This window comes from Vipera ursinii (genome assembly GCF_947247035.1).
Source record: "Vipera ursinii genome assembly, chromosome: 8".
Lineage (NCBI taxonomy): Eukaryota > Metazoa > Chordata > Lepidosauria > Squamata > Viperidae > Vipera > Vipera ursinii.
This window is the reverse complement of record NC_139519.1, coordinates 22,881,260-22,907,462: the sequence shown is the minus strand read 5'-3', so window position 1 is coordinate 22,907,462 and position 26,203 is coordinate 22,881,260. Positions and strand designations below refer to the sequence as shown.

Genomic DNA, 26,203 nt, shown 5'->3' with positions numbered 1-26,203 from the left:
GGTGGGATGCGAACCTGCACTAATTGCAGACAGCCGGTGTTACTTAAGGAGGCATTAACCCACTGCTCCACCAAGGCTCTTTGGTTTTCCATGTTTGGAGAAGACAGCTTGGGTTAAAGATGAGCATATCCCTCTTTTTTATTTGTGAAATGTTAAATGGTACGAGATAGCTTAGAAATGTTGCCAAGGAATAACTAGGCTTCTTAGAAGTAGCCTTTAGCTTCTTGTCTCTTCAAAATAACAAAGTTTAAGAAAAAATCATTGGCTGTTCCCATCCAACGGATAGATAAAGCCAATGTGAAGAATCATTTCTGGTGCCAGTTTTGTCTTTCTACTTCCTGTACTTGGCTTTTTACTTCTCAAGTAAAAGAAAAAAAGTAGCTGGATTTATTTGATCAGTCTGAGCTTGCTCTCCATTATGCTATAAATCTGATAATGAAAGAATGGAATGCAATATGTGATCCTCTGCAGAGCTACACTTCAGCAGTCAAAAGGCTATTGGTATCACTGCCCTTTGGAGGAGTGGGCAGAGATGTTGCTATGGCAACTCTACCTTTGAATTTCCTCCCTTTTACAGGTCATGAGCATAACAGGTCAAGGACACCAGTCAGGAACTTTTCACAAGTCTTTTGATCTGCCAGAATTAGGTCTTCAAGACATAATATGCGTTTAAAAAAAAAAAGATCCCAAGGAGATTTTAGGAACTGTTGCTTTTAGTAGGTTGGTCACAATCATTTCTTTGTAGTAAATTGTGATTTGTGGTTACACTAAACCACAGATTGTCCTAGGATTTCAATTCTTTTAATTTTACTTTTTGGGGGCCACAGAGTGGTTTACATAAAATGTACCGTATTATGTTTGGATGCAACAGAAAACTATAGCATGCTAAACATTCAGAAATAAGTTTTCAAGTTGCATCAGTCAAAACGTGGTTGAAGAATAGAAGAAAATTAAGGCTCTACGCTTTTCTTTCACATCTTTCCAAATCACTCTCTGCTGATGCAAGCTGAACACACACTGCTTATCAGAAATGGGATGATATGCTGAACATGTGTGATCTGACCTGTTTCTAGCTTAGCTAGATATTGGTTTGCTGCTGTCACCAAATGATAAACAGAATGTTTGAATGCATTTGAATAGGGGATTGAAATGGGTTATCTTGCCCTCTAGAAAAAAAGACATTCTAAGGTTTTGTTTGGAGAGAATTATACTGATCCAAACCCCACAGATTTTCCTTTGCCCTAGAGCTTCTGACAAGAGGACATGTTAGGCTATCCACTAAGAAATGCTCTACACAGCCTCCCTCTCCTGGTGAAAAATAAAATTTTCGAGGAGCCAGCTAGTTCCTGCATGGTTCCACTCTGCAGCCAGCCTGATGAACTGCAGAAAGATTTAGTAGTTAGGCTACTGTCTGGTTCCTAAAAGAAAGAAAAAAAATCTCTATTTAGTTCACTGTGTATGGCAATTGTTTCTTGTATAGCTGAATTGCATGTATCATGTTACATTATCTAACTAAAAATGCTTTAACTCAAGTCAGGAAGAACTGTATATTGAAACACCAGCACAGTGGAATGAATGTTTATCTCATACGTCCTACAAATCAGCAGCAGACACTTGACAGGGGAGTTAAAATATACAGTATGTTCTCTGCACAGAAAAATATGTGCGTCTGTGTTTGCATGCATGAATGCTGCTTTCTCTTAAAAATAAATAAGAAATTACAATCATAAAATAAACCAGACAATCCATCCATAAGCAAATAAGTTATTATTGGACAAGGCAAAGAATTGGAATAAGTGTTCCATTGGAACAAGAAGCAAAATAAAATAAATGAAATTGCAGCAAAACAAAGAATGCCATGGACAGGTAAAGTCTCTATAGGTCAAGCCCAGCAAGAAGGCACAGAGAACAGGGCAGGAGTCTCAGAGTTGGGCTTTGGATCCTTGTTCCATTCTCCAGGGTGTTTGGAGGGGCTTTAGAGGTGTTGCTTTCGACACTTGGAACAACTGTTTGCATCCTATCTCTGCCTTTCCCTCCCCCCTTTTGTACAGCCCAAGCAGCTTTTCTGGAACAGCGACTGTACACGCCGTTGCCGTTGCTTTCGGCGCAACCTGATCCAGTGTGACCCTCGGCAGTGCAAATCAGATGAGGAGTGCGCCCTCCAGAATGGAGTTCGGGGTTGCTTCAGCATGAAGAGCTCCTACTGCATCGCTGCGGGAGGAGGGGTCTTCCGCACGTTTGATGGCGCCTTCCTCCGCTTCCCTGCCAATTGTGCCTTCGTCCTCTCCACTATCTGCCAAAAGCTCCCTGACATCTCTTTCCAGCTCATCATCAATTTTGATAAGTGGACTTATCCCAACTTGACCATAATTTCACCAGTTTACTTCTATATTAATGAGGAGCAGATTCTTATCAGCGATCGAAATACAATTAAGGTACAGTATCAAGTCATTAAGAATCTTTTGGAGCGGGGGGGGCCCTCTGGGGTGTGGATGGGCTGTAGCTGTCAGTAGCCTCCCAATTTTGCCAATCACTTTGCCGATGTTTGAGATGCCACCAAACAAAGAAGAAAAGGCCACAGAAGGAGGGTTTGGAATATGCATGACCCAAAGCCAGACTTCCAAACTTGGCTTTAGAAGGGCATCTACTCTGCTGAAAAATGGGAGGAGGAGCATCTTACAAACTAAAGTATTTTTACCTCCACAATTAGGTGAATGGCACATTAGTGAGCATTCCTTTTGTGACTGGTTTGTCAACTAAAATCTATAGCCTGGAGGGTTTCCTGGTCATAGACACAAGTCCAGATATCCAGATCCACTACAATGGATTCAACGTAATCAAAATTGCCATTAGCGAACGCTTGCAAAACAAAGTTTGTGGGCTTTGTGGAAATTTTAATGGAGATCACACTGATGACTATGTCACCCTGCGAGGGAAGCCAGTCGTCAGCAGCGTGTTCCTGGCACAGAGCTGGAAAACCAATGGCATGCAGAAGAGGTAACGAGCTGGGCCAAGTGAGTGATATGTCCAGAAGAACTTGGTCATTTTGCTGGCTGCATCAGCCACATGTTCACCCACCTGTGGGCTTCCAGGGGCCACATTTAAAAATAGCAGTTTTGTTTACAATGTACTTTTAAATAATCACTGCACAGACAAAGAAGGCATCAAGGATAGTTTGGATGGGCCTATTTGGGAAGTTGGGTGGATACATCAGTGCAAAGAATTGCTGGAAAAAGTTGGTGATGAGGGGAGTATCTTTTTTATGGCAGTTCACCAGCTAATTTTAGCAGCAAATGATTTTCCCAGCTTCTGTTATAGTTTTAGATGGACACTGAAAGACTCACAGTGGGATTGGTTCTCCTATCTTATTTTGCCAACTCTAGGAAAAGAAGAAGAATCCAAGCCTTTTGCAATAACTAGAAGAATGTGGAGAATCCAACCACTAGTTCCTTTCCCATAAATTGTTTAGGTTTTAGTTCTGCTTTCAAAGGCTAGGAAGGATATGTCAAATAGTTATGATGCTCAGTGACCTGAAAAGGCACTTCTGTGTCTGAAGGGCTGACCATTGGACAGCAGTTAATTGAAAGTCAGGAACTGGAAACCCATACAATTAGGAAAGGGTTAGAATTTAAGCAACTGACCCATGTGAGAATAATTCAGAGCTGTTCACGTCTCATCTTCGATCAAAACCTCTCTTGTCCTTTCTGATGAGAGTAGCTAATGGCCAATGGGAGTGGAAATAATTCTTTACCAGAGGGATGGTCCAAGGTAGAGTCTAACCAGGGTGGGTCACCATTTATGGTAAGAACATGTGAAATCATAACGCTGTGATTACACTGATGTTGTAAAAAGCCATGCTTTATTTAACAATAGTTTAGTGAATAAACCTAAGATAGCTGTAATGGTATTTGGAATGACCTTGGGAGATGGGGAAGAACTACAGCCAGGGCAACCAACCGATAAAAGGCAGCTTAGCCCACAGCAGGAAAGAGAAGAAACAGTCCCCAGTTTCTTGGCTGTAAACATGGCAGGGGAGAAATGTAGCTTCAGACTTGTAAGATTGATGTCAGCCTCATGAGGTAGTCCAGACAGAGTTCCTTCTAAGAAATTTGCTACATCCACATTGCTGTTGAGGGCTAAGCTGCCTCTTACCAAGTCATAGCCTTGGCTATGGCTCTTCCCTGTCTCTTAAGATTATTCTAACATACTATTACACTGGCAGAGTACAAACCACATGCTAAGTTAAAAATAATGGTTTTACAAACCATTATTGTTATATCCTTTTGGTTCTGTAATTTTTGTGTTTATGATTCCAGCTGCAATGAGCTCCAGTATTCACAATATGCTGCTGCTTGTGACAACGTTCAAATCCAAATCCTGCAGAGTGACAGCTACTGCCTGAGGCTCACTGATATGAAAGGTTTCTTCCAGCCTTGTTATGGATTGCTGGACCCATTGCCTTTTTATGAATCATGTTTTCTTGATGGCTGCTACAATCAGAAGAAGTATCAACTCTGTGGATCCTTAGCAGCATATGGGGAGGCATGTCGCTCCTTCGGGATCCTCAGTACAGAGTGGATTGAGAAGGAAAATTGCTGTAAGCAAGCTTGTCTTAGTATAGTTTAGTTCTTCTTCAGTGTCTTCATTGCATTCCCCTCAGTAGAGAATAAAAAAATGTAAATATGGGCATATTAGATGTGGAAGAGTCTTCTCCTTGCCATGGTTTTCACCATAAATGCTTCCTTGATTGCTAGCATAATAAAAGGTTTCCCCACTAGATGGTCATCAAAAGAATTTTAGAGCATTCTATGAATGCTGGAGAGATACAATGTTTTATCAGGGGAAGAAGCCTTTGAAGACATGGTAGGGAATATTTCAGTAGTTTATTTTTCTGCTTGGAGTTTGCCTCCTGTCTTTCATGGAAATCTCTCCCCCCCCCAAAAAAAAAGGAACATAAAATAAATCAGTTACCCTTGTCTGTTTCCCACCCCCACCTTTTTATCTTTTTTTAGCAGGAGTGGTTGAAGATCCCTGCATGGGAGCAGACTGTCCCAACAGAACTTGTGATGTGGACAATGATGGAGAACTGTGTGGCTGCATTGAACCTCCTGTCTATGGAAACAGTGAGTGCTTTACAAGTAGATCCTGATGAGAAATGCCCTATGAGGTTTCTGTGGTAATCCTCTTCCTTCTTCTCACAGACACACATGATATCCTAGATGCTGAGGTGACCTGCAAAGCTGCCCTAATGGAGGTGTCCATCTCAAAGTGCAAGCTATTCCAACTGGGTTTTGAAAGGGAAGGTGTCCGCATCAATGACCGCCGTTGTCCTGGCATTGAAGGTGAAGATTTCATCTCCTTCCAGATCAACAACACAAAGGGAAACTGTGGAAACATTGTGCAGGTCAGAATGTTTGAGGGACTGTGGGTTTATTTCCCCCCTTGTGGCAATTGGTTTCTTATGAAAGCTTCTGGATAAGGTTCATTTTTGTTTTCCGATGGATGTGATTTTCATCTCTCATATCAGAACATCACCACAGAAATTTAATTTTTTGGAATTTTTCCTCTATGATCAAATGAGCAGTGTGAATAGAAACTTACAATGCCAAACACATCAGTGGCAAATTTTAGACATTGCCATTAGCCCTTTATTTCTTGGACATGGATGTCTTACTCTACATGTCTGGCTTCCCTTTCTTCTTAGCTCATAGAAGACATGAAGTAGTTGGCCATCACATAGTTCCCTCCTTGAAGAATGGAGGGAACTTTTTTAACTGGTCATGTCAATTCCGATAATGAAATGAAGTTTACAGCATAAATTTGAGAATACAAGTGAGGACAATCCAGGATCTGAGGAAATAACTGTATTAGACAGGCTGTTTTCCTAAGCATGTGCATTTTTTCTCCTCTTCATACTCTAGTCTAACAGCACCCACATTATGTATAAAAACACAGTCTGGATTGAAAGTGCAAACAATACTGGAAATATCATTACTCGAGACAGGACCATCAATGTTGAATTTTCCTGTGCATATGAGCTTGACATTAAAATTTCTTTGGATTCTGTTGTTAGACCAATGCTCAGGTAAGAAAACAGTGTTGACTCTTTGGACATTCTGAAGAAATGGAGAGTTGGGTGAAGGGATTACGTTATCTCATGGATTTTATTTGGAGGTGTACAGCTAGCTAAGATTCTGGGAGTTGAAGTCCACAGTTCGGTCAAAATGTAAACATCAGGATTTTTTTTCTTAAAAAAAGAACCCTTGCTTTATTTATTTCCTTGAAGAATGAAGATCTTTTATTTTCTGAGTTTGATCCAGTTCTTAAAAGAAAAAATCTTTTCCTTCTTCTCAGCCATAGCAATAATATTTGACCTTGTCTATTCTCCTCTTTAACAAAATGGTGAGATCCAAAATAAATTACTTCCAAGCATTAGCTTTGCAATTTTTGGAAATCTGTTTTAATTGCATGCGAATTATATAGAGTTAATATTTCATTCATTAAGTTTGGTAATGGCTAACTCTGGTAATAGAGTGTAAATGAAGTAAAAAGATGGAAATAAATTAAACAAATCAATAAATAACAACCATAGTAACCAAATAGATAGTTTTAAATTCTCCAACAGCAGATTTATCCCAATGGCATTTTGGTATAACAGTTATTTTCTCTTCATCTTGTTCCCTCTTTGAAGTGTCATTAATCTGACTGTGCCTACAAAGGAAGGCAGTTTCACTACCAAAATGGCCCTATATAAAAATTCATCCTATAAGCATCCCTACAGGCAAGGAGAAGTTGTGCTAACCACCCGTGACATATTATATGTTGGCGTCTTTGTGCTGGGAGCAGATTCTACTCACCTCATCCTCACTCTGAACAAATGTTATGCAACACCTTCACGAGACAGCAATGACAAGCTCAGATACTTCATCATTGAAGAAGGGTGAGCCACAGTTTTTAAGTGCCCAGTGTTCAAAATTCTAGAAAAAAAGCTTGTCAGTTCTTGGCTGCTCTGCTGGAAATAATCAGTGCACTCCTCTTTCTTGCAGTTGTCAGAATATCAAGGATAATACCATTGGAATTGAGGAGAATGGGGTCTCCCTCACCTGCCGTTTTCATGTTACTGTTTTCAAATTCATTGGAGATTATGATGAGGTTCATTTGCACTGTGCAGTCTCGCTTTGTGATTCGGAAAGATACTCATGTAAAATAGTAAGTGGCACACACCTTAGATGCAGTTAACATCAATGTGCTATTTAAGGCTGTCCTCAAAAAATAGAAATCTGTCTCAGAGCTGATCAAAAAGTTGATTTTTGAAGAACAATATAATCTAAAATGCATGTACTTCAGATACGACTTTAATGATAGGGACTGGAAACTTCTGCTTTGTAGCTCAAAGAGGTTCTGTTAAATATTTGCACTCTAATACATTTTAAGATAGGAGAAAATGGATACTTTAAATCTTGCATAGGATTAAGGTACCTATTTTATCCCTTATACCTTTGGCTGTATTGTCTTTGGTTCTGCCTATTCTTAAAAATTGCTATTGACAGATTATGCAAAGTACAAAGTATGCTCTCAAGCCAACTGTGTATCAAAGAAGCATTTCTATTTTTTTTATTTTTGGCTTGATCAGAATTGTCCACAGAATACCCGGAGGGCCAATGATTATTCCAAAGTTCTCAATGAGCAAATAATTTCTGTGGGACCAATCAGAAGAAAACGTAAGTGTGATGTTTCTCCAGGTTTTCATTCAGAAATCAGGATCAATCTTACTGCATGGATGCATGATTAAACAGTGAAAGAATCAATCTTCAATACTTTATTCCCATCCAGGTTTCTGGTTTTTTTTACTTTGACTTCTGCCTTTTAGGCCTAGACTGGTGTGAAGACAATGGAGGCTGCGAACAGATATGCACAAGTCAGGTGGATGGGCCACTTTGTAGCTGTGTAACTGGAACCTTGCAGGAAGATGCCAAGAGCTGTCGAGGTGAATGAATTCTTTGTCAAGGACTGAAATTTTCTATAGGCATTTATAGGCATCCGGGATATTTGAGGGAACACCTGCTGCCGGCATCAAGCTCCCTTCTCAGGGTAACAACTAGGGGGAGGGCCTTCTCTGTGGGTGCGCCTGCCCTTTGGAACCAGCTGCCCATAGAGCTCAGGACTGCCCCTGACCTTCGTTCATTCCGCCGGGACCTGAAGCCCTGGCTCTTTGAGCTTTCCGGCCAGGACTGAGAATTTTAATTGTAATTTTATTTTAATTGGGTTTTAATTGGAGTTTAATAGGGGTTTTGTTTTATTCAAGGACTAAATTTAATTATTTTAATTGTTCTTAACTTTTGTAATTTGTATTGTTATTTTAAATTCCTACGGGAGAAGGGCAGTATATAAGTCTAATAAACATAAACATAAAGAGACAGACAGAAACAGCATGTTTCTGACTGAAGTTTATATTATTTTTTAAAACATGCAGTTTCAATGTTCATTGTCTCTTCTATTTTTCTTTGCAGCAACCAGCTCTTCAACTGAGGCTCAAGCCAGCCTTTTTCTGCTCCTTGTCAGCCAGCTGTTCTTATGGTGTAGTCTCTCTCAGTCCGGCCCAGCCACATAGTTTATCAAAGTACTGGAATTTTCTATAACCACCTAGGTCCCTATAAACACATACCACTCTTGAATCTGCAATCCAGATGACTGTCCAACACCATTTGTAATGCCAGATTTTTGGGGAGTCTGTTTCAGCATTGGTGTTATTGGCCTCTTTAAATGGTATTAATGTTGTAAAAATGTCAACAGGATATCCCATTCTTTCTAAACTATCAGAAGGAGATCTGCAAGTTGAATATCCAATAGTTGATTGTTATGTCTTCCTCTTCTGAGAGTCCACTTTTGTCTTCCTATTTACAGAAATCTCTGTATAATCTGAATTATTAAATTTTGCAGGAAAACATCTGGGCAGCTTGCCTACTTTCTAAATTTGGGATGGGGAGGGAAAGTAAGAGGCAAAAGTAGCTCAGCCTCTGGGATTAGACACCCTGAAGTTTGCTTCTTAAGCCATTCATTGCTGAGTTTAAATCACCCTAGAGCTGTTTCTTTTATTTAGGTTTTAATGAGTTCTGCATATCCAACACTTGATATCCAGTATTCACTTCAGAAGACTAAAAAACCAAAAGATGGAGAAAATCTTTGATGTGCCCTGAAATACGCACCATCTCCATTACAGTTACACTATAGCCATTCTTGCATTTTTTTTGTATGAACAAAATTTTTACTATTTAAATTTAGGGTAGCCTCTTTCTTCTAGAGGGACGCGGTGGCTCAGTGGGTTAGGATGCTGAGCTTGTCGATCAGAAGGTCGGCAGTTTGGCGGGTCGAATCCTGAGTGCCGCGTAGCAGAGTGAGCGCCTGTTACTTGTCCAAGCTTCTGCCAACCTAGCAGTTCGAAAGCACGTAAAAATGCAAGTAGAAAAATAGGGAGCACTACGGTGGGAAGGTAACAGTGTTCCGTGCGCCTTTGGCGTCTAGTCATGCCAGCCACATGACTGCAGATACGTCCTCGGACAAACACTGGCTCTTCGGCTTTGAAACGGAGATGAGCACCGACCCCTAGAGTTGGAAACGACTAGCACGCATGTGCAGGGGGGGGGGGAAACTTTTACCTTTCCCTTTCTTCTAGAATCTAGATGTTTATTGACCAATTTTTAAATTAAACATGGGGAACAAGATCTTGTTTCTTGGCAGCCTTCTGTTTTGTGAAGTTTGCTTAGATTTGGGATTTGGAAAAAGACCTGTAGTAAGGTTAGGTATAATGTTTTTCAATAAAAATGATTTGAATATACTCTGCTGTAAAGATTTGGAAATACCATAAGTTACCTATGTTATTGATTGCGGTTTGAACAAGCATCCTTTCTTCCCAGAAAAAAAAATTGAGGTGTTTTCTTTGGGGGGGGGTGTTCTATAGGAGATCAGCAAAGATCTCTCCAAGTCCTATCCATACCAAAATGAGTGCCAACACTATGAAGGTAAAATTTAAGAATTTTGCATAGAGAAAACGCAAAGATAAGAAGCGTCGGAAGCAATGGAAAGGGCTGGTCCGGGTCTCGGTTCTTTCTGTTAAGTTAGCCGCCTTCTCATCTCCAGGAGCCCAAGACGGCTCCCTCTCCTCCCCTTTCCCCTCAAGAGAGTATCGCAACCCGGCTGAATGGAAGAACCAGTTCGGGAGGGACGTTTCTATGGCGGGAAGGAGTATACTATCCCACTCCACAGGGATCAACTCCCTCGCTTCTGAAGTAAATAACGAAACTTTCCGCCGCCGGCTCTGAGGTAAACGACAACGACGACGGTGTGCCCGTCACTCCCTCAACCCCGCCCCTGAAATCGCCCCGCTTTCGCATTCCTTGATAGGCTCGTCTCACGCCGCTGGCCGCGTCCAATCTGGGCGTCGTACGACTCTCGACCGGCGGTCGCTCGTGACGTTTGCAGCCAATCCCTGCGTCTCTTGCCGCCGAAACCCCGCCTCCCCTGCCCGATGATTGGCGCAGGAATCTTCGCGGTATCACCAGAGGCCAGGCTGACCTGTCGGCTTTCAGGGACCGCGGAGCCGATGCCCGGGTCTCTGTGGAGGATGTTCGCGGAGTGGCGGGATCCAGGTGGGGAGAAGCGCGGACGAGCATTCCGCGGTTCCCGGGTGAGTGGGGCCCGGTAGTGACTCCCGCTTTGGCACTCCATTTTTCTTACCTTCAGCACCTCAGGAGCCTGGACTTCATTTCTCAGAATCCTCCAACCTGTGCGGCGATGGCTGAGACTCCTGGGAAATGCGGTCTCCATACCTCAAGCGCCCCAGTTGAGGGAAAGGTGGTGGAAGGCGACCTTCAAAGGCTGTTTGCCCTTCTCCCCTCCCCCCCCCCAGCCAGGATTATTTTACAGCAGGGGTGTTCAAGCTTGCCCCTTTTATGACTTGTGGACTTCAACTCCCAGAATTCCTTAGCCAGGCAAACTGGCTGAAGAATTCTGGGAGTTGAAGTCCACAGGTCATAAAGGCCAAGTTTGAAGACCCCTGTTTTACAGTGTTGTTATTTCCTCGTGGTCTCCTTTCCAGCACAGCTTGTTCTCTTTCTAAGCAAAGCTAAGAGGGTTGGGTGGGTAACCATCAGCAGCTTTGGGTTAACTCTGTTATCAGTGATATTTATAGTACTGCCCGTGTTTCCTCGAAAATAAGACCTGGTCTTTTTTTTTTTGTGGCCTCCAAAAGAGGCACCAGGTCTTATAAGCAGGGGTGTCTTAGTCACCTCATGCACCGACAGCCCCACCTAGCTGCTCCACTTTTTCTGTGGCCAAAACAGCTTCAGCTGCATTCCAGCTTGCATTTTGCAGTCAGGCCTTTCCGGAAGGCCACTGCAGCCGACTACCGAGCTATGGAGTCAGTCTATGACTGAGAAATGTCAGCCTGGACTTCCAGTTTGCCACCGCAGCCGCTTGGAAGACAAGCTCTGTCTTCCACGTCTGATTTCTCTTCGCTGGGGGACCCTGGAAAGGGTTGAAGGTTGCCCTATAGGGGCGATGAGCAAGGAGGGGACCCTCGTTTGATGGTGGGAGGGCGGCAGTCCTTCCGCTCGATCTGGGGCAGCCCTCCAAACTGGTGGAGAAAAGACCGGCCATAGCAATATGGCCTGTCATTAGGCTGCATACAGCCAAAGTCAAATTCACCATCAAGCACTTCGAAAGCAACGCAGATGAAACTGGTTGACATCTGATCTTCTCTTTACTGTAAAAGTTGCCTGTAAAAGCTGCTCGAAATATTTATCCCCCTGTGAGGAGAGAGGGAAGGGAATTTCTATTCCACCCTCTAAGAATAGCGGCATCTGACTACCCAGGGGAATCAAACATTAGAAAGAACAATTTTAATCTAATTGGATCTATATGTTCCTGAAGCTTGGGGACAAAATTTTTTCCTATTTTTAATGGAGATTCTTGTTTTTATCTACAAAAAAGAAATAAAATTGGAAAAAGGATTAGAAAGGTTTTGAACTTAAAAAATCTTAAGTGGCATCGGTGACATCTTGTGGCAAAGTTTGGCATTACAATTTTTTATTTTCCAAAAGAGACTTGACTTGGAGTCCAGACGTTAGATAAGACTTTCCTGACCTTGGCACCACCTGTGAGAGACTTAGCTGTAAGAGAACAGCTGGACAGCATAATTTGCCTACTTGAACCGTGAATGTAAACCTTTACTGACTTTTGCTTGACAAACAACTTTTACTAGAAAGATTATTTATAAACACGGGAAAGAGATGGATGAAGACCAGGAAAAGGTTCTTTCCATGTTGAAAGCAATACATGAAACCATTCTTTCAGCTTGTGATAAAATAAGACCTAAAATAAAGATCAAGATGCCAGCTTAGATACACAAATCCAAACTTTGACAACACTGAAAAAGGAAATGACTTTCTATATAAATCAGAAGAAATTTGAGAAAGAAGAACAGATTGAATCGAAGACAAATATATCAGAGCAAGCATGGGAGACTGGAATAACAGGGAGACAATTTAACGAATACAAATGGGCTAGTCCTTCCAGAAAACTGGCAATTAAATAGTCTCCTTTATTTCAATTAACATATATAAGAATAGAGGGAGATCTATTTGACAATCTAAAAAACTGATATGGAAGCCTAGTTGGCAAAGGAAGAAAGCCAGAATAAGGTTGAAGAAAATTGGGGTTTTGACTTATTAGAGGGGATTTTATATTATCAATTAGAGGGTTAAAGGGAGATGTTGAGATAAGGGGAATTTTGGTCATTAGATTTAAAATACTTGGGAAAGTTGAAAATAAAGATTTTATGTGTTTAATATTTAAAATTGTTAAACAGAAATATTAGACAAGACACAGAAATTAAAGGCTGGAGATAAAAGGCGAAACATATAAACTACAATCATTTGCTGACAATCTAGTATTTATCCTAGGAAAAACCTTTGGAGATGATCCCTAAACTATGGGGAAAGATAGAACCGTATGGAGAAATGATGGGATTAAAAATAAATAGAGAAAAAACCAAGATAATAGTTAAGACTCTTACAGATAAGCAGAAAAAACAAATGTCAGAAACAATAGAGGTACAGATGGTGAAAAAGGTCAAATACCTGGGTATATATTTATCAGCCAAATGCTCAACAATAAAAGAAGATAACTATATAAAATTATTGAAACAAATAAAATCGGACCTTGTCAATACTAGGAAGAATTGCTACAGTTAAAATGAATGTACTGCCAAAGATTCTATTTTTATTTCAAACAATCCCGATGAAAGTTGAGAATTTTTCCCCCCAAGATTTAAATTCATTAATTTTGAATTTTGTTGAGCAAGGAAAAAAGCCAGAATTAAGATGAAAATGTTACAAGATGCTAAGGAAAATGGAGGTTTTGGGTTACCAGACTGGGCTTTGTATTATCAAGCATCTCTTTTAACATGGGTGAAAGAATGCATAACTCTTAGAAATAAAAGGTTGTTATATTGGAGGGACATGACTTACAATTGGGATGGCACGCTTCCTTATGGTATGGGAAAAATAGAGTTCATAAGTATTTCCAAAATCACTATATAAGAAATGCTTTGTTAACAGTATGGGGAAAAATTAAAACTAAATTAAAAATTAAAATTAAAAGAATATATTTAAAAATTCCAGGGTGGTTATCAAGAATGGAAGCTTTTGTACATCTGAACTTGGTAGACTTTGAAAAAAATTGGACATATAGAGATATTCTAAATATTGATGGGAATTTAAAATCTAAACAAGTACTGGAAAATCAGGCTATCAACCTGTTGTGGTGGGTACATTTACAGATGCAAAATAGATATGAAAAAGACGTGAAATTGTATGGGTTTTATAAAGAACAAGTTGTATTTGATAAGATTTTGTTAACTTCTGATGAGAAATTAAGAAAATGTATATTTTTTTGTTAATCTTGGAAATGGAAAGTGAACAATGATAAGGTGGGCGAAAAAAATTGGTTTCAGCATAGAAGTAGAAAAGTGGCAAAAGTTATGGAAGAGAAATTATAAATTGACAATGTCAACTTCGTACACACAAAATTTATATAAAATATTTTAGAGATGGCACTTGCAACCAGCAAGATTAGCAAAAATGTTTAAAAATATTGGAAAAATGAAGGACTATCACCAGAGAAAGAAATAATCAAAAAAATATTGGAATGCGTAGAAATGGACAGATTAACTGAAATGGAAAGATAAAGAAGACACAGAATATAACCAAATCTGGGATTCATTTTATAATTGGCTAGATCAGGGGTCAGCAACCTAAAACAGTGAAAGAGCCACTCGGAACCGGTTCCCTCACAAAAGGAAAAACTGGGAGCCGCAAAAAATATGTGCGCATACGCATACATTCACGCATGCGCAGAACAGGGTTTGACTGAAAAGTGGAGCCAAGGCGAGATATGCACCTACCCTGCATATTTGAATTGATTGGTTGAACTTTTTTAGTCCCACTTTTTTTTTTTTTTGGACTGCACATGGCAAAGGACCGGGAGCCGCGGGAGAGAGCTGAAAGAGCCGCATGCAGCTCCGGAGCCGCATGCGGCTCCGGAGCTGCGGGTTGCAGACCTATGGGCTAGAGGAAAGAACTAAGGATTAGGAACTGAATGTATATTAGTGTTTTTGAATCCAGATAGCACACTGGTTGAAAAATTAATAAAATTAAAATTAAAATTAAAATTAATATATGTATGTAAGAGAAAATTAATAAAATCTTTTTTAAAAAAAGAAAATTATTTTGTCCCTGTGGAGGATGGTCACAGTTGCAAGAGTCTTATCTATAGTCTTGGCTTCAAGCCAAGTCTCTTTTAGACAATAACAAGTTGTAATATCAGGTTTAGCCACAAGATGTCGCTCAGACCATTTAAGATTTTTTTAAGTCCAAAATTTGTATAGTCCTTTTTCCAATTTTACTTCTTTTTTATAAGTAAAAATCTAAATCTTCAATAAGAATAACAAATCTTTTAGTACTCAAATTTTAGAAGGATAGAAATCCAGTTAAAATCAGGCGATTCTTTCAGCGTTTTAAACTCCCCTGGATAGTCAGTCGCCACTGTATTTAGAGGGTGGGATAGAAGTTCCCTTCCCTCTCTCCACTGGGGCGGCGGGGAATTACTTTGGGCAGCTTATACAGGTAGAAAAAATAGTTAGGATTGAAGGGGTTCAGATCTCACCCAGTCTCATCTGTCCTGCTGTATAGGTGCCCAGTTTGTTTCTCTCTCCCTCTCATTTTTTTCCCTTTCCATGACTGAGATGTTTTTATAGAGCAGTAGTTTAGAGTGATTTTCCACTGATTTGACAGAGATGGGTATTGGCATGGTTAGGGGTGACTTAGATGTGTTGATGTTGAGGGGAAAGTCCCTTTTCTCTCTTCCATCCTTAAAGCATGGGGAAGCGGGGTAAAGCTCTAGAAACAGGAGACCCGGGCTGTTAGGTTTTTCGCCCATGCCTTGCACCGCTCAATTCCTTTATATTAAAGCTTTCTTCTCAAATGGACAAAGGAGATTGGAAAACTGCAAACAACAACTTGCCATTCCTGGAATTTCCTGATACACTTTATTTTTTAGAACTTTGGACCATCCCTGAAGTGACTCTGAACTGAGATTCTGAAAACAAGTGATCAATGTCCCTTTCTTTACGCTGCTAATAAGAAGTGCATCCTCCATATTATTTATTCAGGTAAACAACTTCCTGGGGTTAACAGATCTTTGGACTGGGTTCATGGGAAAAAACACTTGGCATTGGGATATAGTTCAGAAGGATGCTATAATTAATTTCTTAAAGAAATTGCCAAAAAATGAATTGAGTGCAAAACAAAGTTTATTAGGGTTATTTAGTCAGTATGAATGTTTGTTTATTTAAAAGTAAACACTATTGGGATGATGCACTTTTAAACATTTAATTAGAAAATCAATAACTTTAAAATAGAATAATTTGTTTAAATGAAAATAAATGATAATTGGTTTTTTGTTTTTTGTTTATTAATTTTCAATATTACAATTATATCTTTGAAAAGGAACATGGTGTGTGGGTTACAATAGTTCCATTTCATTCAGATGTATGTTGTTACAAATCTCCAATTTATTGCAGCCAATATTCCCTCTTTTTTCCTTTAATACATATTGTCTCTTATATAAATTAACATGCTTCTTATTCTATCCATCAGGTATTTAGTAGTTTTCTTACATTTGTGAATAATTTTATATATATATTTTATTTATTTTAACAATTTTTAGACCATCAATCACTTTATAAATTTTCCCAGCTTTAATTTTGCATTAATATTTAAGTTAAACGTTTGAAATTTATCATTTCCAAATTTCTGAGTGACCACACTTTCCTTTGTCACAATTCTCTCCAATACCTAGTAATCCAGATACATATCTATCTCATTTCCATATCAACAGATTAGTAGTGCAATATAATCTTATTTTCATTGTAATTTCCACATATTGTAGATTCAATAACCAAGATTTCTCCCATTTCAGCATTTAATACATCCTCTCTTCTCCTTTGTATCCGCTCTCTCGTGTTTAGGCTTATAATTTTATTCTTATCACTACATCCAGATATATTAATTACGTTGCATCACTCTTAACATATATGTGTCTTAGTCACCTTCATTTAACCTTTATAAACAACTCAATATTTCAATTTATCTATTGATATTCATACATCTAAGTTTTAATTAGCCAACATTTTTCTTTATCTTCACATCATAACAAATCTCATATTCAAGATACAAATCCTATCTACTTAGATATATTCTATTTTAGGCCTCTTAGATATGTCCACACTCCATTCTTCTTCAGTCTTATTCTGGCTTTTTTCCTTTGCCATGTCATTTTCTGTGTCCTTGCTTCAGGGTCATCAAAGATTTCTTGTATTGTTATATCATATTGAGGTGACCCTCCAATCTCCATTTTTAGAGGGTTGAGAGGTCTGGCAGAACTACCAAAACTTCTCATTATTTTCTCCTCTTTGCGTAGTTGTCCTGGACTGTCTGTTTTTAATTCCATCTGTTTCTCCTTTTGATCTTCAAATTCCTTCTGATTTATGGAGCAGGTTTTTCCCCCATCCATTTTTTCCCAAGCTTTCTCTTATCTGTACTTGTTGAGTGGTTAAATCTTCTGTTCAATTTCTTCTGTTAAGTTCTGTACAGATAGTTTATTAGTTGTAGTCAAAATTTGGGTTTGCTTATCCAAGACGCTTTCTAGTTTTTTTCCCAAAAGCTCTTATTTCATCACCGGTTGTAGAAAAAAATTGGTAAGTTTGTCAGGTTGTTTTCATCATAGCAGAAATTTGTTTTTGCATTTCTTCCATGGCAGACTCTCACATCTGGTGCTCAAGGTTACTCTTATCTTGTTTTCTAAAGTATCAGCCAAGTCTCTCTCTTTTTTTAAGAGTGACAGATTGCAATTTCAGGTTTAGCCACAAGATGTCCCCCAAGTGCTTAAAAATTCCTTTCAATTATTTCTTCTGTTTTAGGAGAACAAAGCCAAACTTTCAAATAAGAATAGAAAATAGAAAGTAGATAATCAAAAGGGTTTTTAAAAAAAAATAAATTTCTAGTTGAGATCCAATTATTTTTTCAATGTTTTTTTTTTTAAATCTCTCCTGTAAATTCAATCGTTACTGTTTCTGGAGGGAGGGCTAAAATCTTCCTTCCCTCTCCACAAGGGGGAAACTACTTTAGAAGCTTATTTAGGTAGAAAAAAAAGTTGGAATATAAGAGAGGTAGATCTCACCCAGTCTCTTCCATGCTGCTTTAATGTTGCCTGGTGGTAAGTGTGACTTTGGCTGTTTGCAGCCTAGTGGCTGGCCTTATTGCTATGACCGGTCTTTCATCCCCCGGTTCAAAGGGAACATACGCACTAACAGGAGAGTTGCAGCTCTCCCGCGTTTCTGCGAAAGCCCTTTCTTGCTGGTTGCCTCTACGGGGTGACTTTTCAGCCCTTTTAGGGGGCCCCCACGATGTGAAACTGGACATGGAAGATGAGAGCCGTCCTCCAAGCGTCCATAGTGGCTGCGACAGCAAACCGGAAGAATAAATGAAATATTATTATTACACAGTAATAGGCTTGTACTCAGAGCTTGTAAGATGTTAGGCCAGACCTGGACGTTTTATGGCTCGCCCCAGGCCACATCCAGCCCTTTGGCTGTCCTTGTCCAGCCTGTGTGAGGTCAATCAGAAATTAGAAATCAAATGTAAATAAGTGTATACCATGCACACAGTACAACTGCATTGCTTTTATTTTTAAAATGCTTTTTTTAAAATTTTCATATGTGTGAGGGTGCCTATGTACAGTCACAGGCCTTTTGGTGTGACTCTCCACACCATTGCCAGTTTCTCATGTAGCCCCTTGAGAAAATTAATTGCCCACCCCTGTGTTAGATTATTGAAAGATAACCTTTTGTGTTTTTCCGTGTTTGACAGGACTCTCCTTTCCTAGAAGTCTCCTGCAGGTGCCACAATGGATCTTATCCTGGATTATGCAGATACTTATATTTTGACACCTTATGTTTATCCAGTAACCTGGCCGGAAGACAATGCTTTTCGGCAGATTATAAGTCTCTCTGTTATAACAAACCTGGGGGCATTTGCCGTATATCTTCTGTTTGCCACTCTCAGCTACTATCTGCTTTTTGATCACAAGTTAAAGAAGCATCCTCAGTTTTTAGAGGTGAGTGGGGTACATCAATGCGGCAGAGCTGATGTTTCCTTTAATGACATTTAATTACTCACAAGGGGTCCTATCTAAAGAAGAATCCTAACTCTATCATGTTGTGAATTGTGCCATGCTTAAGCCTCTTCTTAAATTTGTGAATGAAAATGTTACAGCTATAAAGCAGAATGAAAACCTTGTGAAATGGGAGAGAGGAAATTTTCTCCTTGCTATATCTCTATGGTACTTTTGGTGGGTGGGCATATTTCATCTTTTCTTTCCTGATTTAGTTAGCCTCATCTTATTGAGGAGTTCTTTTAGCTGGAATTTGACCACTTTTTTTCATTTTGGAGGATGATGCATTCATATGATATGTAGAATTGTGAGGTGATGTTGCATGGTGAACAATTAAGCAGAATTGTTGCAGATTCATCCATTAGCTTTAGGGAAGCACTTTTCCTGATGTTTGATGGGGAGTGTGAGGTCTATGCCAGGCTCTTTCCAGCCTTGGCAGCTTTAAGACCTGTGGACTTCAACTCCCAGTATTTCCCAGCCAGTTGTGAGGTGCAGTCCACAAGTCTTAAAGTTACCAACTTTAGGACTGGGTGATTTTAAAAGGCCTTTTGACCCATTGTCTGCTTTTGTGTTCAGAATCAAGTGCAGCGGGAAATAAAGCACGCCTCCTTGGCTCTGCTATGGATCAGCATTCCCACCGTGGCCATCTTTTTTGCTGAGGTCAGAGGCTACGGCAAACTCTACAGTAACATTGGGGATTCTTCCTATGGTAAGCACCCCTGTTTGCCACGCCCTCCAGAACTGACTCCTCTGTCCCTTTTTATCTCCCAGCTTGCAACTCTACATAGCGTCAGAGACTTTGCAATCCCAAAATATATCCTGGCCCTGATTATGCAAAGTAAAGTGGTTGTGGTGCAATTTAACTGCCACTTTCTGGAGTACATTGGTTTAGGGAAAGATATTTTAAATTATGTCTGTTTGTTGTTAGCTGCAAAGTCATGTTTGACCTCTATGGACTACTTTATGGTAAATTTAGGTTTGGGAATTTAAGGTTTTGGAATGTAAAATGCAAGGTAGCATTGGAGAAAATCCCCTATAATTATGATTTAATCACAAACACAGTGTTATTAAATTTGTTAGTAGCCTGCCCATCCATATGTTTTCTTAATTATGTCCATTTGTCAGTGAATTATCTTTCTAGTCTTAAAGGGGGTCATAAGGAAGTGATTGTTCAAACAGATCTGTAAAGTTTGCGTCATTAATTGATCAGGCAATGGAACATCCCAATATCTGTGCAAATTTGTAATACCTTTGAATGGAAAAGTGATACCATTCAATTTTGCAGGTCTCTGATTTTTCTTAAGATTCCTTAGAAACACACAACGGAGCATGGCTCTGCTCTCTCTTTTCACAGGAAAAAAAAGGAAATCTGGAAGCTCCTTTTCCAATTAAAAGATTAGCAGTGTCAGGGTTCCGACAGATTCAAAGGCATCAGCTTTCATGAGCTGCAGCTCACTTTGTCAGAGGATGAAAAGTACATCTGACAAAAGCCTGTGAATCAAATAGATTAGTCAGAAAATTCCTGATTTTTTTGCTCCTGTAGACCAACATGACACATCACTTACATTATCTACAGTGGTGTTTCTCAAACTGGACAACTTTAGGACATGTGGACTTCAACTCGCAGAAATCTATACTGGTTGGGGATTTCTGGAAGTTGAAGTCCACATGTTTTAAAGTTGCACAGTTGGAGAAACACTGATCTACCAGAAATGGAAGCAGTCTTAAGGAATCCTTTTTTTTCCATTATGGGGAGATATGCACCATTGCCTCATTACTGCCAAAATTTGTCCCAAAATAGTTCCAGAATAGGAGGACAGCTACGTAAATTCTGACAGTGACATAACTTATTTTCCTCCTGTTAAGTAGGATCAGAATAAGGAAAAAGAAATATGTCCATAAATTTAAGCCATGCCCACCCACCTGAAAATCTTCCATTCCTGCCTGGCTTGCACTTTGACTGTCGTGTTCTTAGATTTGGTACATGCCAATGTTGCTCAAGTAGATAACAGATACAAACATTGTCAATAGACTTGACAAATGTCTTTGTTCTTGTGACTTGGATCTGCTGGAATTCTTTCAGTCCCTAATTTTCTTCCCTCCTTATCTAGGATGGTTTGGCGTGGTCTTCAGCATGTTTTCATTTCTGTTCTTCACCGATATGTGCATTTACTGGATTCATCGGTTTGTTCACCACAAGCTGTTATATAAGGTAAGGTCAATAATTGGCAGGTAAGACTGTGTCCTCACACTTAGGACTATCACAGCATCCCCAAGTTATGAAATCAAAATTCAGGTGCTTGGAAACTGTCATGTCCTGCTGAGGGTTGCAATGATTAGCTTAACTACGGCAAAAATGATGGTAAAATCAGGCACACGTCCTTAACAACCATCTAGTGGAAAGTCTAGCCCTAATTGTGGTAATAAGTGGAGGACCACCAGTAGGCTACTTTTGTAGCTGGTGGAGCCCTCATCAAAATGAAGTCAAAATGTTATGATCTGTTTCTCTCTTCATTCTAAGGATCTGATCCTTTTCTCTCTTCCGCAGCGTTTACACAAACCCCACCACACGTGGAAGATCCCAACTCCATTTGCTAGCCATGCTTTTCACCCCCTAGATGGTTTCCTTCAGAGCCTCCCTTATCATATCTATCCATTCCTTTTTCCGCTTCATAAAGTGACCTATTTGGGCCTCTATGTCTTCGTCAACATCTGGTCAGTTTCCATTCACGACGCAGACTATCGCGTTCCTAATCTGCTGAAACCCATCATCAACGGAGCAGCCCATCACACTGATCACCACTTGTTCTTCAATTACAATTATGGCCAATACTTTACCCTCTGGGATAGAATTGGGGGCTCTTACAAAAACCCCTCTTCTTTTGAAGGTGAGGGGCTGCATGCATATTTGAAAAAGGTGGCGGACGGCCCTGAGGAGGAGAAACTACAAGGAGGCAATGAAGTGAAAAATAAATAGCAACTGCTTGTAAGGAAGAAATGCTGTGGTTTTATGGTTAAGGTGCTGGTTAAGCACTGGGCTGGCTTCTCCATTCCCAGCCATGGAAATATACCTGGTGACTGGATTTTCCTTCCTTTCCTGGTTTGTTGCTGGGAGGGAGGCATGGAAGGTGGAAGAAGGTGACGACCTCCTGAAGGAAAGACGGCATATGAATCCAACCACTAACTAAATAATTAGAATGAAAAGAAGATCAAAGAAGTGGAAAAGAGAGAGAAAAAACTTTATTACACTACCACTGGAGAGCAGAGAAATTTGCTTGAGATTTACAACACCCTCTGGGCCTGCCAATTAAATGCAACTCAGCCGTTTTTTGTAAAAAATAAAATAGGGGGGACTCTAAAGGACTAAAATGGACAGTCCCATGCAGGAGAGTTTTTTTTTAAAGTTAAGACTTTATTGTAATATAAAATACATTCCTTGCTCTTTTTCCCTCTGATTTGTAAGGTAAAATATAAAAAACCCAGTGACTTCCATCTCTTTTCGGTACAGTAGTATACAAAGTATAGTAAAATATACAAAGGAGAGAAAGAAAGTGGAATTAATGAGAAACTTCCTAACAGTGAGAACAATTAACCAGTGGAACGTCTTTCCTTCAGAAGTTGTGAATACTCTAACACTACAGGCTTTTAAGAAATGACTGGACAGCCATTTGTCTGAAATGGTGTAGGTTTTCTTGCTTGAGCAAAGGGTTGGACTAGAAGACCTCCAAGGTCCCTTCCAGCTTTATTCTGTTTGAAATATAGTTAAAGCCTCTACTTTTTGCTTTGCATATCTGATAGATCCCAACCACTTCTACAACAATAAACTTACTATGTAATCCTCAAAATCTAAGATTAAAATTTCAATTTTGTATGTCTTTTTTCAAGCATGAAGTCCATAAGATGGCAGTACGTTCACACGCAGCAGCTCTGAGCTCCTGGTACTGGTGTGTGGTGCTTGGATTAATGTGTGCATGGATGAATGTGCACAGTGTAGTGCAAGGGGCTACATTAGCCTACACACGTATAGAGCTGTTAAACATCAGGCTTGCAAGGCAATCTGGATGTGGTGAAACAGCAATATAAACATAAGGTGGAGAACCACTTAGCAGACAACAATCCGAGGCAAGTGTGGCAAGGACTTCAGCAATTAACCAACTACAAGGGCAGTATGAGGAGCATGGTTAACACTGATGCCTTGTTGGCTGAGGAGCTGAATATCTTCTTCGCTCACTATGAGGTAAAAAGACCAGACCCCGTAGCCTCTGTTGGCCGGCCTTCTGATTTTCAGCAACTCACCCTATCTGAAGACCAAGTGAGAACTGTATTGAAGGCTGTGAATCCCAGCAAAGCCGCCGACCCAGATGGGGTGCTCGGGATAGTGGTTAGGAATTGTGCTGACCAATTAGCAGGGGTCCTGACAATGATTTTTAACATCTCCTTGCAAACAGCACGTGTACCATCGTGCTTGAAAGCAGCTATCATTGTCCCAGTCCCCAAGAAAACTGCAGTTGAGTGCCTGAATTAATTTAATTTTTAATTTTGATTCCATTTATATCCCGCCCTTCTCCGAAGACTCAGGGCGGCTTACAAGCTTAGCAGTAGCCTTCATTCTATGTATATGCCTGCTTATTAGGGCTTTCACACACACCCCAAGCGGCATTATTACAAAGTCAGCTTAATTGCCCCCAACAATCTGGGTCCTCATTTTACCTACCTGGGAAGGATGGAAGGCTGAGTCAACCTTGAGCCTGGTGGGATGCGAACATGCCCTAATTGCAGGCAGCTGGTGTTACTTAAGGAGGCATTAGCCCACTGCTCCACCAAGGCTCCTCAATGACTACAGACCTGTTGCATTAACGTCTGTAGTCATGAAATGCTTTGAAAGACTGGTTCTCCAACATCTTAGGACATGCCTCCCACTGGATTTTGATAAACATCAATTTGACTATAGGGGGAACAGGTTGACAGATGATGCCATAGCTACTGCTTTACACTCTGTAGCAAGTCATCTTGAGAAACCTGGAAGTTATGTCAGGATGCTTTTTGTTTATAGCTCAGCTTTCAACACCGTTTTGCTGAACATTCTCATTGAGAAGCTGGCTGACTTGAAATTCTCCCCCTCCATCTGCAATTTGGATTCAAGACTTTCTTAGGGACTGGTTACAAACAGTGAGGGTCGGATCTGCTTTGTCCACCCCCCTGAACCTTTGCACCGGCTCACCACAGGGCTGCGTGCTTAGCCCCTACCTGTACTCTTTGTACACATATGACTGTGTATCATCCGATCCATCTACTGCGATAATTAAGTTCACAGATGATACGACCATAGTGGGTCTTATTATAGGTGGGGATGAGACAGCATACAGGGCGGAGGTACAAAAACTATCCATATGGTGTTGTAACAACAACTTGCACCTGAACATCAGCAAGATGAAAGAGATGGTGATAGACTTCCGGAGGAAAAAGGAGAAACCTGCCCTACTTTACATCTGGGAGGATTGTGTGGAGAGAGTTTCCTCCTTTAAATTTCTGGGAGTCTACCTCTGTGAAGATCTGACCTGGAAAGTTAATACAACCCAGGTGGACAGAAAGGCCCAACAGAGGCTTCACTTTCTCAGGGTCTTGCGGAAGAACACGGTAGAACAATGGCTAATGACCCTCTTTTACCGGTCTACTATAGAGAGCGTCCTCTCATACGATATTGTGGTTTGGTATGCTGGTCTGACAGCCGCGGATAGGAAGGCATTACAGAGGGTGGTGAGCACAGCACAAGACATCGTGGGCTGTTCCCTGACACCACTGGATGACATCGCCAGGGCTCGTTGCCTTGGAAGAATGAGCAAAATTCTCAGGGATGACTCACACCCTGGACGGCATCTCTTTACTCTCCTACCATCGGGTAGGAGATATAGGAGTATAGCCAGCCGCACCAACAGGCTGAAAAACAGGTTTTATCCATGGGCTGTTAGGCTTTTGAACGGGAAATAATTTTTATAAACTTTATGCATAATTGACTTGCGAGGCCAGTGTGTTGTGCAATTAGTTCATATGGTGTAATAAGATGGAGGGTTTGTGTCAATGTAAGCTGGGGGGTGGGGGCACGAAGGGAGGCTCAGCCAATCTCAATGTATACATGGTTGTACTTTGTCAATAAAGATTCATTCATAAGTACAATAGACGTATTGAGGCTTTCTGTGATTGTCAGCTGGGCAATGTTAATCCCCTCCAACCTTTGTTTCAACCCTAGGTAGCTTCCTTATCTGAAAATAGTTCCCCAAATGAAAGCAGGCAGTTGTTGAGTTGCAAAAATGAAGAGGTTTTGAGCCTCTTTGGGCTTTAGGAGGAGGAGAAACATCTGGTTATGGCTTCAAATGACATTTTGGAACTTGTAAAATTCGCTCTATTGTGTTGGTCAAATTGTTGCTGGTCGGAAACCGCTTTCTTCTTGAAAAACATATGAAGCTGCGATTTTTCTTGTTCACAACAGAAATGGGCATCAAAAGTGATTCCTTTAATTGTAGCCTCACAAGTGGAATTGTGAGGAATTGACCAAACAAATGACTGTGGGACTGAGTTAAGCCCATCTGTGATTGTCAGCTGGGCAATGTTAATCCCCTGTGTTACGATTTTATTTGGTTCTGCTTCCATTTCTCACTAAGTTAGCCTGAAAATTGTTAATGGGCCCATGCTCGCTGGTGAATGTGTAAAACGTGGGTCTAAACGTGGATTTCATAAGCATTTATTGGTGTGAATTTACTAAATATTTAACTTCATGCTTAACGATTGTTTTGTTATTAAAACATCCGTCACCAATTAATTGGATGGAGCAATAGAAAAACCCTATCAAACATCTCATTAGATCCATGTAGTCCTCAACTTACAGCCATTTGTTTAGTGACCGTTTAAAGTTTTAATGGCTCAGAAAAAAGCAACTTATGACTGGTCCTGACACTTACGACCGTCGCAGCATCCCCATGGACACGTGATCAGAATTCAGGCGCTTGGCAACTGGCATGTATTGACGATGGTTGTGGCATCCTGGGATCAGGTGATCGCCGTTTGTGACCTTCCCAGCCAACTTCTGTCAAAATCAGTGGGGGAAGCTGGATTCATTTAGTGCCCGCATGATTCACTTAACAACTGTGGCAAAAAAAGGTCATAGACTCCAGTGCGACTCATTTAACTGCCTTGCCTAGCAATGGAAATTCTAGTCCCAGTTGCCATAACTTCACTACCTGTGAAGATGATCTCATTCCCAATTTGGGGGCGGGGGTGTTGTTTTTCAGTTCACAGGCTCCTGGTTTGAGAATATTTTTGTGAAATTATCCCGACCAGAATCTCCTGCTTTAATCTGCTCCAGTGAAGGGTGCAGTGCAAAAGGAGCATCACCACGGTTGTTTAAGACGGGTGCAGA

General features: G+C 40.3%; 2 protein-coding genes across 3 annotated transcripts in view; both read left to right on the top strand.

Moving 5' to 3' along the window:
- Nucleotides 1–8,949, top strand: part of LOC310643935 (alpha-tectorin-like) — a 41,073-nt gene extending 32,124 nt beyond the window's left edge. Inside the window, exons 13-23 of the mRNA XM_083368635.1 lie at nucleotides 2,052–2,435; nucleotides 2,711–2,997; nucleotides 4,317–4,597; nucleotides 5,013–5,123; nucleotides 5,202–5,404; nucleotides 5,922–6,085; nucleotides 6,692–6,940; nucleotides 7,047–7,209; nucleotides 7,634–7,721; nucleotides 7,871–7,987; nucleotides 8,511–8,949. Coding sequence (XP_083224761.1) covers nucleotides 2,052–2,435; nucleotides 2,711–2,997; nucleotides 4,317–4,597; nucleotides 5,013–5,123; nucleotides 5,202–5,404; nucleotides 5,922–6,085; nucleotides 6,692–6,940; nucleotides 7,047–7,209; nucleotides 7,634–7,721; nucleotides 7,871–7,987; nucleotides 8,511–8,611 — 2,148 coding nt within the window. The 3' untranslated portion in view covers nucleotides 8,612–8,949. The remainder of the gene's footprint in view (nucleotides 1–2,051; nucleotides 2,436–2,710; nucleotides 2,998–4,316; nucleotides 4,598–5,012; nucleotides 5,124–5,201; nucleotides 5,405–5,921; nucleotides 6,086–6,691; nucleotides 6,941–7,046; nucleotides 7,210–7,633; nucleotides 7,722–7,870; nucleotides 7,988–8,510) is intronic.
- A 1,574-nt stretch (nucleotides 8,950–10,523) lies between these two features.
- Nucleotides 10,524–22,628, top strand: LOC310643711 (lathosterol oxidase-like). Of its 2 annotated transcripts, none has more exons than XM_083368232.1 (6): nucleotides 10,524–10,684; nucleotides 15,616–15,727; nucleotides 18,486–18,732; nucleotides 19,366–19,498; nucleotides 20,901–21,001; nucleotides 21,338–22,628. In XM_083368232.1, the coding sequence occupies exons 3-6, from the start codon at nucleotides 18,523–18,525 to the stop codon at nucleotides 21,764–21,766; spliced, it is 873 nt and encodes a 290-aa protein (XP_083224358.1). In that variant the 5' UTR covers nucleotides 10,524–10,684; nucleotides 15,616–15,727; nucleotides 18,486–18,522; the 3' UTR covers nucleotides 21,767–22,628. The 2 variants fall into 2 exon arrangements, with proteins under 2 accessions (XP_083224358.1, XP_083224359.1); XM_083368233.1 differs by having other exon boundaries at nucleotides 10,569–10,646.
- Nucleotides 22,629–26,203: the final 3,575 nt, after the last annotated feature.

Bases quoted from the DNA above. Each gene is read 5' to 3' on its own strand.
- LOC310643711 (XM_083368232.1), top strand. From the start codon at position 18,523: ATGGATCTTATCCTGGATTATGCAGATACTTATATTTTGACACCTTAT. The intron at 18,733-19,365 runs GTGAGTGGGGTA...TTTTGTGTTCAG, and splicing joins AGCATCCTCAGTTTTTAGAG to AATCAAGTGCAGCGGGAAAT. The intron at 19,499-20,900 runs GTAAGCACCCCT...CTCCTTATCTAG, and splicing joins CATTGGGGATTCTTCCTATG to GATGGTTTGGCGTGGTCTTC.